This window comes from Tamandua tetradactyla, chromosome 15 (assembly GCF_023851605.1).
Source record: "Tamandua tetradactyla isolate mTamTet1 chromosome 15, mTamTet1.pri, whole genome shotgun sequence".
In the NCBI taxonomy this organism is placed as follows: Eukaryota; Metazoa; Chordata; class Mammalia; order Pilosa; family Myrmecophagidae; genus Tamandua; species Tamandua tetradactyla.
The window spans coordinates 85,585,368-85,600,733 of record NC_135341.1 but is presented as its reverse complement, the minus strand read 5'-3'; the positions used below and the strand labels follow the sequence as shown (position 1 = coordinate 85,600,733).

At 37.7% G+C, this 15,366-nt stretch overlaps 2 protein-coding genes across 6 annotated transcripts in view; one reads left to right on the top strand and one right to left on the bottom strand.

The window, feature by feature from the left end:
- The window catches only part of RASA2 (RAS p21 protein activator 2), a 125,321-nt gene that overhangs the window by 88,037 nt on the left and 21,918 nt on the right, over nucleotides 1–15,366 (bottom strand). For both annotated transcript variants that reach the window (XM_077130287.1, XM_077130288.1), the window contains exons 2-3: nucleotides 11,587–11,704; nucleotides 6,412–6,515 (exon numbers count right to left, since the gene is read on the bottom strand). In XM_077130287.1, the coding sequence (XP_076986402.1) occupies nucleotides 6,412–6,515; nucleotides 11,587–11,704 (222 nt within the window). The remainder of the gene's footprint in view (nucleotides 1–6,411; nucleotides 6,516–11,586; nucleotides 11,705–15,366) is intronic.
- The window catches only part of LOC143657668 (uncharacterized), a 130,496-nt gene that overhangs the window by 94,289 nt on the left and 20,841 nt on the right, over nucleotides 1–15,366 (top strand). For 2 of the 4 annotated variants that reach the window (XR_013162941.1, XM_077130291.1), the window contains one exon: nucleotides 9,122–9,234. The exons of the other annotated variants lie outside the window; for them this stretch is intronic. The gene's annotated coding sequence lies outside the window, so the exon portion shown is untranslated. Of the gene's footprint in view, nucleotides 1–9,121; nucleotides 9,235–15,366 lie in introns of those variants that run through there. 4 annotated transcript variants of the gene reach the window in all.

The following is a 15,366-nucleotide window of genomic DNA, read 5'->3' as shown; positions in this document are numbered from 1 at the left end:
GGGAGAAAATATTTGGAAATCACGTATCAGACAAAGGTTTGATTTCCTGTATATACAAAGAAATCATACAACTCAACAACAAAAGAACAAACAATCCAATTATAAAATGGGCTAAAGATATGAATAGGTATTTTTCCAAAGAGCAAATACAGATGACTCAAAAGCACATGAAGAGATGCTCATTTTCACTGGCTATAAGGGAAATGCAGATCAAAACTACAATGAGTTATCACCTCACACCTATAAGAATGGCTGCTATTAAACAAACTATAAATGTTGGAGAGGATGTGGAGAAACTGGGACACTTATGCACTGCTGATAGGAATGTACAATGGTGCAGCAACTATGGAAGTCTGTTTGGCAGTTCCTCGAGAAACTAAATATCGAGTTGCCCTATGACCCAGCAATAGCACTACTTGGTATATACCTAGAAGAGCTGAAAGCAATGACACAAATAGACAGTTGCACACCGAAATTCATAGCAGCATTATTCACAATCGCCAAAAGATGGAAACTAACCAAATGCCCATCAACAGACGAGTGGATCAACAAAATGTGGCACATACATATGGTGGAATATTATGCAGCAGTAAGACAAAATGACGTCCTGAAGCACATGACAAAATGGATGAGCCTTGAGGACATAATGCTGAGTGAAATTAACCAGACACAAAAGGACAGATACTGTATGATTCCACTTTTATGACCAGTATAAGGGTATAATCAGAAGCTTGTAACACAGAATATAGGGGACTTAGAGATACATAGAAGCTAGAGATGGTTGAATCGTTAGCTAATGAGGTTGAATGCCAATGTAAGGGAATAGATAGGAGCAAAGGTGATTCTCTAGTGGGTCTAGAAGTAAAATTACCATATTGAAGATGGACAAGATTGAAAGGGGATGTATAGACCTACACGTCCCACTGATTAACACTAGAAATGTGAATGACTTCTTGTAAGAATTACTTCAAAGATATGATTCTTGTATAAAGAGTGATTCAGTCCAGGGTACAGGGGGAAACTGTTATTGTATACTATGAGCCATGTTCAAAAGGAAACTATCAGCACTACCACAGCAACAGCAGATGTAAATAATGGGTTAAGTTACAAGAGTTAAGAGGAGGTTTAGATTTCCTATTTGGTGAGGGTGTGTTTACTGGTTTTCTGACTCTTGGGAATAATGAAATTATCTGATATTGATAATGTTGATGGACTGTGGACTTTGGGCCCTCTACATGATGCCTGATGAATGCAGGTAGCTGAAGGATGCAATGATGGAGAAGCAATTGGGGAACGATGGTGTATACTTATGAATGAAGGTTATGCTGCTAGAAAAAGGAACAATGTCGTGAGGCACGCAACGACGTGAATGAATGAACATGTGGGACATTTAATGAGACGAAATAAGCCAGGACACAACAACAACAATGGCATGGTCCCCTTTAGAAAATGCTTATACAAAAACAGGGGCCTAGGGCGGGCCATGGTGACTCAGTGGCAGAGTCCTCGCCTGCCATGCCACAGACCTGGGTTTGATTCCCAGTGCCTGCCCATGCAAAAAAAAAAAAACAAAACAAAACAAAAAAAAAACCAGGGTCCTAGATTGTAAGCTTTTAGAGAGACACATTAAGTCCAGAGTGGTGATTGTTATTTCTGGATTGTGAGAGGCTGTTTTATATATATAACTGATACTGAGAGATAAGAATGAAGCCGAATAGGTTAGGGTTAAAGTAATTTAGAACACAGGGGTAAGGAAGACTGTCTGTATTTCAGAACCACACATACTCTTTGAGAACAAGGGAAGAAAGGTTTATTTGATTTAGAATTGAAATTTCCTGACATGCATAATCTAATTCAACCTATCTGTATAGCTCATTTGAACAACTGAAACACAGGAAGCACAGAAAAAGAAAGAGGTCCTTTAATCCTGTAGAGATTATCGTAATGCCTGGAATCATCCCAGAGTATATTAAGCAGATATTCAAAAAGAATTGGCAAAGTCTGCTCAGGGAGAGAAGAAAGACTAGGGAACTATTAAACCTTACCATCAGGGAATCCCTTGATACTGTTAGGGACACCCAAATCAATAGGCCATGCCCTCGATCATGAGGCTTACTCTTGTGAAGCTTATGTAGGTAGCAGAGAAGCTTAGACTACCTATAGGCATGCCTAAGAGTTACTTCTGGAGGACCTCTTTTGTTGCTCACATGTGGCCTCTGTCTCTCTAAGCCCAACTCTGCGAGTGAAATCGTTGCCCTCCCCGCTTATGTGGAACAAGAAATCCAGGGGTGAAAGTCTCCCTGGCGACATGGGAGATGACTCCCAGGGATGAATCCAGACCTGGCACAACTGGATCAACAATTTCATCCTGACCAAAAAGGGGAAAAGAAGTGAAATTAATAAAGTATCAGCAGCAGAGAGAGTTCAAATAGAGTCAAGAGGCTATTCTGGAAGTTGCTCTTACACAAGCTTCAGGTAGACCTTGCTACCTGTCAATACCTACCAATCCCCAACGAGGGCCATTCCAGCCAATCCTAAAGAACACCTAGCGTAATTTATAAGATTCCACAAGGGTTCCAGGGACTAGAGTAACTTTCCAGAAACCTACAACCTCCAGATGAGTCCCTCGTCCAGATAAGCCCTAAAACCTAGCCCAGCCTCTCCAGAACAGCAGATAGTTCCACTTCCCTACCTTAAAGATCAAAGGTAATGGGGGAATTATACATAGAAGACAAGACTTAACAAATGACTATGAATGCTGAATCATTAAATTGATACCTCTTTTCATCTCCAGTATTTTAGAGCAGCTAGAAGTAAAAAGCTAAAATTGTGAAATTGTAACCCACATCAAAGTCTGAAATACATTCTACAATTAATTGTGGTGCTGTGCTTTGAAATTATAGCTTTTTTGTATATATGTTATTGTTCACTAAAAAAGAAGGAAAAAAAGTCGATTGTGATGATAAAAAAAAGTATTTAAGCCCTCTAATCTCCTATATTCTGGAGCAGCTAGAAGGAAAAATCTGAGAGGATCGTATGGCAGCCCATGACAAACTCTGGGATCTATCCTGTGACCATTTTTTTAAGAGTTTTTGAAAACTATTGCGTTTTTATTTATTTGCTTTGTATATATGTTATACTATACAATTTTAAAAGTTTAAAAAAATTAAAAATTAAAAAAATTATAAAAATAGGTTGAAGGAAACAGGATCACTGAGCGTTCCCGGAGAATTGTTTGACCCACATGAGAATTTATACAGCCAAGAAATAAACTACTGAGATTTTGTGGTTTGTTTCCACAGATCAGACTAATATATACTGACTACAAAAACTGGTAGCAAAATGCTGCTGTAACAAAACCTAAAATATTGCTATTTTCTTTGTGACAGGGTAGCAGGTGACAAGGAAACTGAAATGAAAGCTGGAAATGTGATAATCCATGTTATAAACTAGCAAAACATTTGCTAAAACTATAGTAGGAAGGTAGAAATAAATTTGTAGCCCTAAAGGAAGAGGTTGAAAATAGAGTATTAAAACAGTTTTTACTGTTCGTCTTTTGTAAAGTGTTATAAGAAAAAGATGAATTCAGGAAACAGCCAGTTTGGAAGCAGAAATGTAAGGAAGGAAAGAGTTTAGTAGGAAAAGCTTCTAGACCCCCAAGAGTAAGAGGTGAGATTTGAAAAAGACTTTGAGTGAAAAATGCCCAATAAAAACTATCACTTGACTGAAAACAAAAACAAAAACAAAAAGTTAATATGAGGGTGGGCCATAGTGGCTCAGGAGGCAGACTTCTCGCCTACCATGCTGGAGATCTGGGTTCAATTCCCGGTGTCAGCCCACACAAAAAAAAAGTTAATAAGAATTCAAGGGTAGTTCAGTGGTAGAATTCTTGCCTGCCATGCGGAAGACCCCAGTTCAGTTCCCAGCCCAGGTATTTCTCCCCAAAAAACGAAATAAGCAAAACAAACATATGGATAAAAAATAAACAAATAATAGGGGAGGCAAAGGTTAAAATAAATTGGATAGATGGAAATACTAGTGGTCAATGAGAGGGAGGGGTAAGGAGTATGGTATGTATGGGTTTTTCTTTTTTCTTTTTTTCTGGAGTGATGCAAATGTTCAAAAAAATGATCATGGATGAATACAGAACTATGCGATGATATTGTGAACCACTGACTATATACCATGTATGAAATGTTTGTATGTTAAGAATGCTTGTATGTTGTTTCATCAATAAAAATATTTAAAAAAAAATAAAAATTAATGAAAGAAAGTTAATATGAGAGGATACAAGGGTAGTTCAATGGTAGAATTCTTGCCTGCCATGCAGGAGACCCAGATTTGATTCCCAGCCCATTCACTTCCCAAGAAAAAAACCAAATAAGCAAAACAAACAAAAATTCAGCAAATGGTGCTGCAATAACAGGATACTCACATGGGAAAATAATGAAATGTCACCCCATTAAGAAAAAAAAAAACAGTATGCTAGGCTAAGACCTTGATTTTGAGGCTTGCCCTTATGAAACTTATTTCTGTAGTGGAGAAGCTAAGACTACCTATAGAAAGGAACCGCTTCCAGGAAACCTCTTTTGTTGCTCAGATTTGGCCTCCCTCTCTCTCTCTAAGCCCAGCTCTGCAAGAAAAACCATTACCCTTCCCTGAATTTCATATGGGACGTGAAATTCAGAGGTGTTGTCAGTCAACACCTTCCTGACCAAACGAGGGAAAAGAAGTATAATAAAATAAGGCATCAGTGGCTAGGCAGGCAATGGTAGCTCAGTGGCAAGAATTCTCACCTCCTGAGCTGGAGACCCAGGTTGGATTCCCAGAGCCTGTCCATGCCAAAATAAATAAATAAATAAAAATAAGGCATCAGTGGCTAAGAGAGATTAAATGGAGTCCAGAGGCTATTTAACAGGTTACTCTTATGCAAATTTCAGTTAGATAGTGCTAACTGTCCTGGCTTGCTAAACCCCAACCAACCACACTCCTATTAATTCTTAAAAAGACCTTGGGCTCTCAAACTGAGATTCTAAAGAAGTTTCATGTAGTAAATTTGCTTTCTTGGAACCTATAATTTCCAAAGGGATACTAGGCCAGATAAATCTTGAAACCCAAAGGGATCAGCCTCTCCAAGATTTCAACTAATTACATCCCCCTATTCTTTAGTGTCTATACCCCTCCTCAACATGAAAAAGTCAGAATAGGCATTGCCTAAAGTTCTCTATGAACTTGGAGAAGAATCAAAGGAAAAGGAAGAGTTATATCAGAGAAGATAAAATTTAACAAATTAGTATGACTGCTGAATCACTATGTACATATTTCATCTAGCCTCCAGTGTTCGGCGCAACTAGAAGGAAAAATTTGACATAGAGGAATGGTAACCCATAACAAACTCTGAAATCTGTTCTATAACTACTTGTTGAAGTGTATCTTGAAAATTACTTTTCTTTGTATTTATGTTACATTTCACAATTAAAAAAAACATTTTTTAAGAAGTTAATTTGCTTCCAAGTTATTTTGGCAAACTTTAAAGAAGAATATTTGGCAGAAATATATGGAGAACAGATAATAGATTTAAAAAGCAATAAGGAGTAAGCAGAGGAAGGTCACAGAACATTTGTTAAGAAGTTCAACAGCAAAAGCGGAGATATATTAGATGATAGCTAAGCATACAAAGTCAAATAAAACTTGAGTTGTAGGAGACTGGAGCACATTTCCAGTCAGAAAGGAGACGGAGATGATGAAATTCAGGACACTCAATGTCCTCCAGTCGTCATGAAAGTACAGACAGTGGGCAAAGACCGTGACCATGACACGCACGTGGGCCAGTCAGTTTCATGCTGGGCCAAGCCCACAGACAACACCCCAGTCTCAGACAACTGTTTAAGAAATACACTTACTGGTTACCAAGACAGCCAGGGAGAAAAGTATGACTACATTAAAGCAAATTTTTACTATGAAAAATCCTCCCCAAACAGATGCTCGTGCAGGATCAAGAGTGTGATCTCTGTACAAAACACTCTCTGAACCATTCAGCAAATACTGAACACTTACTAAATGTAAGGCACTCGGTGAGCACAGTCCCTGTCCTCATAATTCACAAGTCGACTAGAAAATTTACAACAAACTGATGAACAAGTGCAATGAGTGTGATGGAAAGGGAGCACAAGGTACTATGAAAACACAAGGCCTGGGAACTAGGGAATCAGCAAAGGCCTCCCTGGGGAAGCGTCACCTAAGCTGAGCACACAAAGTAAAATTCAAATTGACAAATGAACACAAAACCTAGAGAAATGGTTAGAAATGGTGACCACATATTTTCTTATAGTTTTTTGTACTTCATACATAGAGAAAGAATGACTGTAAACACCAAAGTTGTGATTAAAGATAATTATGAACAGTACATACCTATACGAAGATCTCTTTGTAAAACATTCTTGTCAAAAACATAGAAAGACAAATACTGGAAAGTTCTTGGAATCTCAAAGTAAAATTCTTCACTGAAAAATGGGCTAGAGAAGAAAGGGAGAAAACTGATTAAATTCAACAATGTCCTTAAATAATTTGATTTTCAACAATACTTATTACATTAAAAACATCTATTAATCAGCAAAATCAAACCAAACTGTTATGTGCTTCTAAAAGCTCCAAATAATTCTCAATGTTAAGTTTCAACTAAATCCTGTACAACCCAAGCCAAATGCTAAGAGAACTCTACTTCCCAAGACTGGATCTAAACAAACAGCTTTTCAGGGGCCCTGTGGACAGAAGACGACCTAAAGTGAACAAATGAGAGCTGAGGCAGTGCTATTCACACCTTCACTGTCTCAGAAACATGCAAAGCTACATCCATCATAGGAACACACATACCTAAAATGGGTAATGTTATGCAAAATGTTACTTTAAAAATACACATTTTTACAAACTGTAAAAGCACTCTTACTTTCTATATAACAAAGAGGCTTTGTAAATAAAAATCTTAACATTTAAAAAATATGGGCATACCTTGTTTTATTAAGCTTTACAGATACTACATTTTTACAAACTGAAGGTTTGTGGCAACCCGTGTCAAGCAAGTCTATTGGTGCCAACAGCATGTGCTTATTTTTGTCTCTGGGTCACATTTTAATTAAGGTAAATACACTGTTTTTTGTAAACATAATGCTATTGCACACTTAAAAAATTACAGTATAGTGTAAACATAATTTTTACATGTACTGGGAAACCACAAAATTCTTGATGTGCTTCATTGCAGTAGGCTGGAACTGAACCCAAATATCTCTGAGGTATGCCTGTATATATGTAAATATATATATATATATATATATATATATATATATAATTAAAACATGTTATTTTAAAATAATCTTTATTGAGTTACAAATTACATATAGTAAAATTCAGTTTCAAGTATAGAGATTAAGTCCCCAAGTGTCCCTCTGCACTCATCCCTACTCATAGCTGCCACAAGCAATCAGTAATCTGTTTTCTATTACTATAGATCTGTACTAGAATTTCACATAAACAGAACTGCATAGTGTGTATTCTTGCGTCCAGCTTCTATCATTGAGCTTAACATCTATGAGATTTTTCCACATTGTATACAGTACTAGGTCATCCTTTACAATTGCTGAGTAGTATTCCATTATATGAACAGCCCACAACCCACTCTCCTACTCATGTCATTTGAGCTGTTTCCAGTTTGGGAATATTAAAAATAAAACTGCAGAAATGATACAAATGACAGAAGCCTCCGAGCCAACAAAAACTTCAGGGCAGAGCTGAAACATGTGGACGCATGGAGAACAGAAACATGGATGTTTGGAGATGCCTGGAGCCCAGCAGATGTTGCCATGAGATGTTAAGCAAGCCAGAACCTGGAGAGGGACATGTCAGACACGTGACTACTCAGCTGACAAAAAAAGGGGCAGAAGGTGCTCCTAACCCTTGCACCTTCCTTGAATTAAGATAACCTCTTGCTGATGCCTTAATTTGGACACTTTCACTTCATTAGAACTGTAAACATGTAACTTATTAAATTCCTCTTTATAAATAAATAAAAAGCTGTTTAAACAGCTTAATTTTCTGGACATAGGCTTTACTTTCTCTTAGGTAAGCAACTAAGAGTGAAACTACTGAGTTAAAGGGTAGGTGAATGTTTGTGTTGAAATTGTCTAACCATTTTCCAAAGTAGCTGTACCATTTTTTAACTACAGGCAATGTATGAGAATTCCAGTTGCTCCACATTTTGCCAATTCTTGGTATGACAGTCTTTTTATGTGATATGATAAACATATATTTATTTTTATCACATATATACAAAATACATACGAGATGACATATCACATGTGATACATATGTATCATATATATATTTATATTTATTGTATCACACATATCTATGTATTACATATATCTATGTATTCTCCACTCCAGTCAAGATGAGAACATTTCTATTCCTTCAGAAAGTTCCCTTGTGCCCTTCTACAGTCACACCTGCTATACCTGCACCACAGGCAACCACTGCGTAATTTTTATCACTATGTATCATGTTCTAAGAATCTAAAATGACAGCAATAGTTGTAAACTGCAGTTCTCTGATCTTTAATGATGATGATGAATATCTTTTCATGTGCTTTCTGGCCACTAGTAACATCATCTTTCGTGAAGCACCTGTTTGGGTCTTCTGCCATCCAGGAATTTATGGGCTCACAGTTTTGAGGCTGTCCAAAATAGCGGCCATGCCAGCTCTCCACGGACTGGCACTGGCTGGAGCCGTCCAGGGTCCTTGGTTGTCAGGCACACGGCAGCGTCCTCTCCTTTCCCCCCGGCTTCCACTGACTTCTGCCTTCCCCCACGGCTTCTCTCTGTGGTCACCCCTATGAGGCCTCCACTAATAGGGTCATACCCTCAACTTAGTGGCCACGGCCTAACTAAAAAGAACCCCATCCAGAAGTCCTATTTACAGTGGGTGAGCATCCACAAGAACTGACTAAGAATATGTATTTTCTGGGGTACTTAATTCAGTCTGCTACAACAGCTGATTTAGTACCTTTGTCAATATATTTCTTACTTCAAATGTAACCAAAGTTTTGTTTTGTTTTTTTTCACATGGGCAGCACTGGGAACTGAACCGGGTCTCCAACATGGCAGGGGAGAATTCTGCCACTGAGCCACCATCGCACCACCCAAATGTAACCAAAAATAAACTTTTTAAAGTTGGTCTATCAAAGTAAGTAGAGTCTTCTAATTAGTCTCAACATAGAAACTGATCTAAAAATAACTATTAGACAGAAGCATGACATGTTTAGGTATTTTCTCCTTTGCATCATTTTATAAACAATTATAAAATGGAGAATTTCCTTTATAAATTATGCATGCACATTCAAATAGTACTTTAAAAATACATTCTATTGCCAAATACAAATTAAGTTATATGTATCACTGCATCCTCACAATCCAATCTCATCCCACATGTAAGTGCCCACATCTTAAATTAACTAATTAATTGAGCCATACAAAGAAACCTTTTCAACAGGGTTGGTAAAGAGCCCTGACAACAATCGACTGCTGTCACTGACCTATGATCAGGCTTATGCTACCGAGGAGATTCCTGGCATGGAAGAGAGAGGCACCAGGTGCGAGCAGTGTTGCCATTACTGTTTGTTTATATACTACCTGTTTCCTAAGAGTAGATGAGGTAGACATTTAGGAGCAAAGATTCCAAAGTGACTCATATTACTCCATTATGAATGAAAACTCTATCTCCAGACTACATTTAAAAACTATAACATCCAGAACCCATAAAAGATCTAAATACTATCTACTGACTTTTGCTTAACAGCTTATTACAATATCCATAAGCATTGGGAAAACTAAAATGAAAGCAAGGAGAATAAGGGTTTATACTACAGATTTTTTTTGCTCTGTCCCACAAGGAAAAATTCTAGCAGATATACAGAATCCTAGAAGCACCTCGTCTAACGTATTGCAATTACCCAGAGCAACTACTGCTAGCCTTAATCTCCCAATTTGCTATGCATCTAGAAAAATAATTTAAGATGGACAAAGAAACCTGGTTTCATCATATTTCCTAACACAAATCTCCAGAAAGGCAAGGGTTAAAAAAATAAAGTAGGTTAATTTTTGTTACTAATTTACAAGGCCACCTATCAGTGTTCAACTTATGGACAGCTAGTAGTTAGTTTTGTATCTCACTTATTATTGTATGACATGGAATCAGTGCACATTAAATAACAAACTGAAATTTTAATACTTTCAGGTCCCAATCTCAGTTTTGTTACTAAATTCCTTTATTACATGCACAAATTATTCACTTGTTCCATGCCTGTTTCATCGACTGTGATATATAAGTAACACCAGAATTCTATTACTATAGAGACAGGGGATTTGTGACAAAGAACTTAAAGTGCAGTAACTCTACAGGTTAGTAAGATATTTTCAGTATTATACAATGGCTTTCCTATGAAGAGCACAACAGACATTTAAAATTATTAAAAACTGTAAAAAAAGAAAAACTTTAGAGAACAAAAGGCAAGTGTCAAGAAAAACCGATATGAAAAAATATACAAAAACAGGCACCAGTGGCCTGAAATACAATTCACACAAGTCATCTCATTCCAAAAATTCTCTGTTCCTTTGCTTTGACTCTTTATCCCTAAACAAGTCTGCATTCTTCCATCCCAGCTGGGCATCAGAATCATATCCACAGGCACTGGCTGACGTGGGCAACTAAAATTTTACAAATCACAATTTACTCTGATATCCTCAAAGTGGTATTACACCTCCAAAACATGAGAAATTCACCTAAGAGTTTATTCCCTGATAATGCAGTGGCTGTATGAACTTTAAGAAGTAATTTATTCCCTAGAAAAATAAAAATATTGATATATTTGAAGAAAGTTCAAGTGAATGGAAAAAAGTAGCCTAGAGAAGAGAGAGAAGTACGGGATGGCCGATGGGAAAGAGCCAGGACAGTGAAGAGGGAGACAGCTTCAGGTCAACCAAAGCCCACGGGCAGCAAGCACTGTGTCACTCCTGTTTGCACGGCTGCGTGAAAAATAGCACCTAGTAAGCTTCTGACACACAGAAGGTTCTTATTTTAATAACATTAATCAACTGAATGTAAGAACTTCTTGAGAAATCACAATAGTTCAAAGACTAAACAGCCTGCCTAGGGAGCTATGGGCTACTCAGTCACTGGACACTATAGAGACTCCACATGACCATGTGTCTAAGACACTGTCAGAAGAAACCAAGCACAAGGTAGTTAGTCCAGCCCAAAAAACACTAAGGTCACTTCAAGCTCAGATTCTGTGACTCTAAAAATAAATTCAGGGCAGGCCACAGTGGCTCAGAAGGCAGAGTTCTTGCTTGCCATGTCGGAGACCCAGGTTTGATTCCCGGTGCCTGCCCATGAAAAAAAGCAAAAAGATAAATTGAGAATGTAAAAGAAAAGTAAAAGTTTCAGATGAAGAACGTTTTTTTGATGATTACAATCTGGAAATATGATATCTGTGATATACGAATACACATAAGATAATTTACCAACTTTTCTACCAACCTTAAAGATTTTTCAACAACTTGGGTACGATAAACTTCTTCCTGGTCCAAATTTATGGTGCAGAAACAATCTCTCATTTTGTTGGGTCCAAGATATGGCAATAAGTTTTTTGCTTCACCTGTTAAAATAAAAATTGAAATTAGTGTTAAATATCCTAATAATTACTTAAATTTGTAGGGTTATTCGGTGACATACATGACTCTAAACAACCTAGTATATAGGATGAATTTATTCCAAACAAAAATACTAAGTAGAGCACAAACAAAAATAAATGATTAAGGAAAGATCATCTGTTTGATCTCTTCAAAGGAATTTGGGAAGGCTGAAGGGAAGGGCTGTGTGTAAAAGGGTACGTGGGGTCACATTATATCATTATTTCTGCTCCTATAAAAGGACAAGACTCCTACTTGAAATCACTGTCCCATCTCACCAATACCACCTCAAAACTTTACTCCTGCAATAAATCCACTTTTCTGGATCATCAATTTTTTCTCTGCAATGGATTCTTCCCATCAGCATATAAACCAGCTTTGATATATTACAATTTAAAAAAGCAAACAAAAAAGAAGAGCAACTTCCTTGACTCCACTTCCCAACACCTGATGTCACTCCATTTCTATTCTCCCTTTCGCAGCAAAACTTTCCAAAAGAATCACCTCTAGTTACTTACCTCTACTTTCTCACTTTCTAGTCACTGTTTGACCCTCTTCAATCAGCTTCTGACTCCACATGCAACTGAAACGTTCTAGCCAAGGCTACCACTGTCTTCTATGTTGACAGATGCAATGGTCATTTCTCTCTTCACTGCACCTGATCTCGCAGCACCATTTAACACAGGTGAACACTGACAGTCCTCCTTAAAATGCTCTCTTCCCTTGGCTTTCACAACACAACACTTCTGATTTCCCTCCTAAATCACTGGTCTTCTGCTGATGCCCCCCTCCCTCACCTCTAAATGTTGGCTTGCCCAATGGCTCGGGTCTGGACTCCCTTCTCTTTTCTCCCTGAGCAATTCCCTGCAGCACGTGGTGCTCATGCTGAAGCCTTCCAGTCCTGCATCTCCAGGCCTGGCCTCTTCTCAGTACTACACGTGAAAGTTCAACCGTATCCTACTATATTCAGTAGGAAGCTCAAATTTAACGACTTTCAGACAAACTCATTTCCTCCCCTAACGCATCTTCTCCCCAAGATTTCAATAATGTTCAACAAATGATTCTCTCTCTTTAATAATGGTACCATCATCCTCTCTTTCTCTCACCATCCTCTCATCCCGCAACCCCCCAGCTAGCATCCAATCCATCAGCAAATTCAGCAGACCACAAAAATACATCTCAAATTCAACCACTTCTCTTCACCTTCACTGATATCGACCAAGTTCAAGCCACTGTCCACTCTCATTTGGACAGCCACGACACAGTTTCCAAACAGGGGCACCTGCTCCCACTCTTAACTCTCCTACAATCCACTCTCAATAAAGCAGAGCAATCTTCAGGTCAGTTACACCCCTGCTCTAATACTATTCCACTTCATTTAGAATAAAATCCCATTTCCATGCCATCATCTCCACAGCCCTGCTGAACTTGCCCCTGCCTACCTTTCGGACCTCTTCTCACCTCTCCAGTGTTCACCTTTGTTCCATTCATCAAAAATGCCAAGGTTGTTCAAGCTTAGGGCCTCTGCTTGGAATGTTCCCATGGATGGCTCCTTATCAGTCCAATCTCAGCTTGAAGGGGGCTTCCCCCAAGAAACTTTCCCTGACTACTCTATCTCAAGTAGTTAATTCTGCTATCACATTCTATTTTTGTTTTGTTTTCTTGATAGTATTTATCATATCTGAAACTCTTAATTATTTACTTTAATGTTTACTTTCTGATTACCCCATTCTAGAGACACAAGATATTGCTGAGCCTCCAGATCTAAAATAGTGACTGTCATATAGTAGGCACTCAAATATTTGTTGAATGAATTAAAATTAAACAACTCAAGAAGCCTAGTTTTGAAGGACTTGTGAGATAGTGGACTAAAAGGATGGTAAGTTATGCATGTTCAGATCAGACCCCAGCGTACTCCACAGGAAAGCTCACTGGTATGAGAATGGTGAACAATGTTCCTGTCTCCCCCCTGCTGCTGAGCTGCTACATGACTTCAGACAAATCAGCTAAACACCATGTTGTCAATGAATGCTATGACTACTCAAGTTTTCTACTTATCACCTGAGGCCATTTAAACCAATATATCTGAAACAAGTCTATCAGAAACTTAAGAAACACCCAGTGAATAGATCATTTTTTAAAATTAAAATTAGGAAACCATCCATTGGCATGGATGGCACCGATACCCTTCACTTGCGATAGATTAAGAAAAAAAGTTACCACTTAAAACAAACAAATTCAAGTTCATCTCAAGTCAGAGTCAAGAAATCTAACTCTTTAAATGACCTCCATATCATCTAATATGTGTTGGTCCTTACTAACAGACTAATTTCCTATAGGAAAAATAACATAACTGGAAGTCAGGGAAGCACCTGAAACTGCTGAGCTGTGTCCCAGGAGCCTGATCCTTGAAGATGACTGTATAACTACACAGCTTTTACAGTGTGTCTGTGTGGTTATGAAAACCTTGGGTCTGATGCTCCTTTTATCTAGGTTATGGACAGATGAGTAAAATAATAATAATAATAAATAAATAAATAGTAGGGAAGATAAAGGGTAAAAATTGTGTAGACTGAAATACCATGGGCCAATGAGAGGAAGGAATAAAGAATATGGGATCTATAAGTTCTTTTTTTTTTTTCTTTTCATTTATTTTCCTAGAGAGATGCAAATGTTCTAAAAATAATCATGGTGAAGAATACCCAACCACGTGATGATATTGTAAGCCACTGATTGCATAATATGGTTGGACTGTATGCGTATGGATATTTCTCAATAAAAATATAATTTAAAAAAGATCCAATTGTCTCCATTTCCCAAGTTCAAACATTCAACCTTTCATCTTTTGAGTGTGCTATACTATTCAAGCACTTCCTGATACAACAACATAGTTTCAGTGAAAAACGGCTTCATGATTTCTGAGTCCATGTTTGATCCAGATAGCCACATCAGGCTGACAGATCCACCAAACTGTTGACAAGTAATGTGAGATGGTATTTTCCAGTTCCTCAGAAACAAAGAGTAAGGAAAGAAACTGGTCAGGATTAGGTTACAAAATCAACCCTAGCACCTTTAAACAATAAAGGATTATACACGGCTTACAAAATTTTGGCAAAGACTGAAGAAACAGACAAGAAGTGAAACTTTCAGAAATGGCATTCAAAAACTACATTATAGCTGTGATACCAAAGTTACTGCCTCTTTTAGGATCAGAAAGGCACTGGGGTAGCTATGCTAATATTGGTTGAAACTGACAATGAGATACACTATATATTAATAAAAGGTGCAGCCACTAAGTAGAAATAACAATCATAAAGTTTTATGCACACAACAATGGGGCCGCAAAGTACAGGAGGAAAACAGTGGTAAAACTGAGGGAAGGAAGAGACATCTTTATAATAACAGTTACAGACTTCATTACACCACTCTTGTCAATAGATAGAACATACAGCATACAAAAAAAAGAGACTGAAATCATACAAAGCACTTTCTCTGACCATAATGGAATGAAGCTGGAAATCTTCATTCATACAGGCAAAGAACTGGAAAATTCACAATATACGCAGGTAAAACAAAACAATCTTAACAATCAGTGAGTCAAAGAAAAATTTCCAAGAGAAATCTGTAA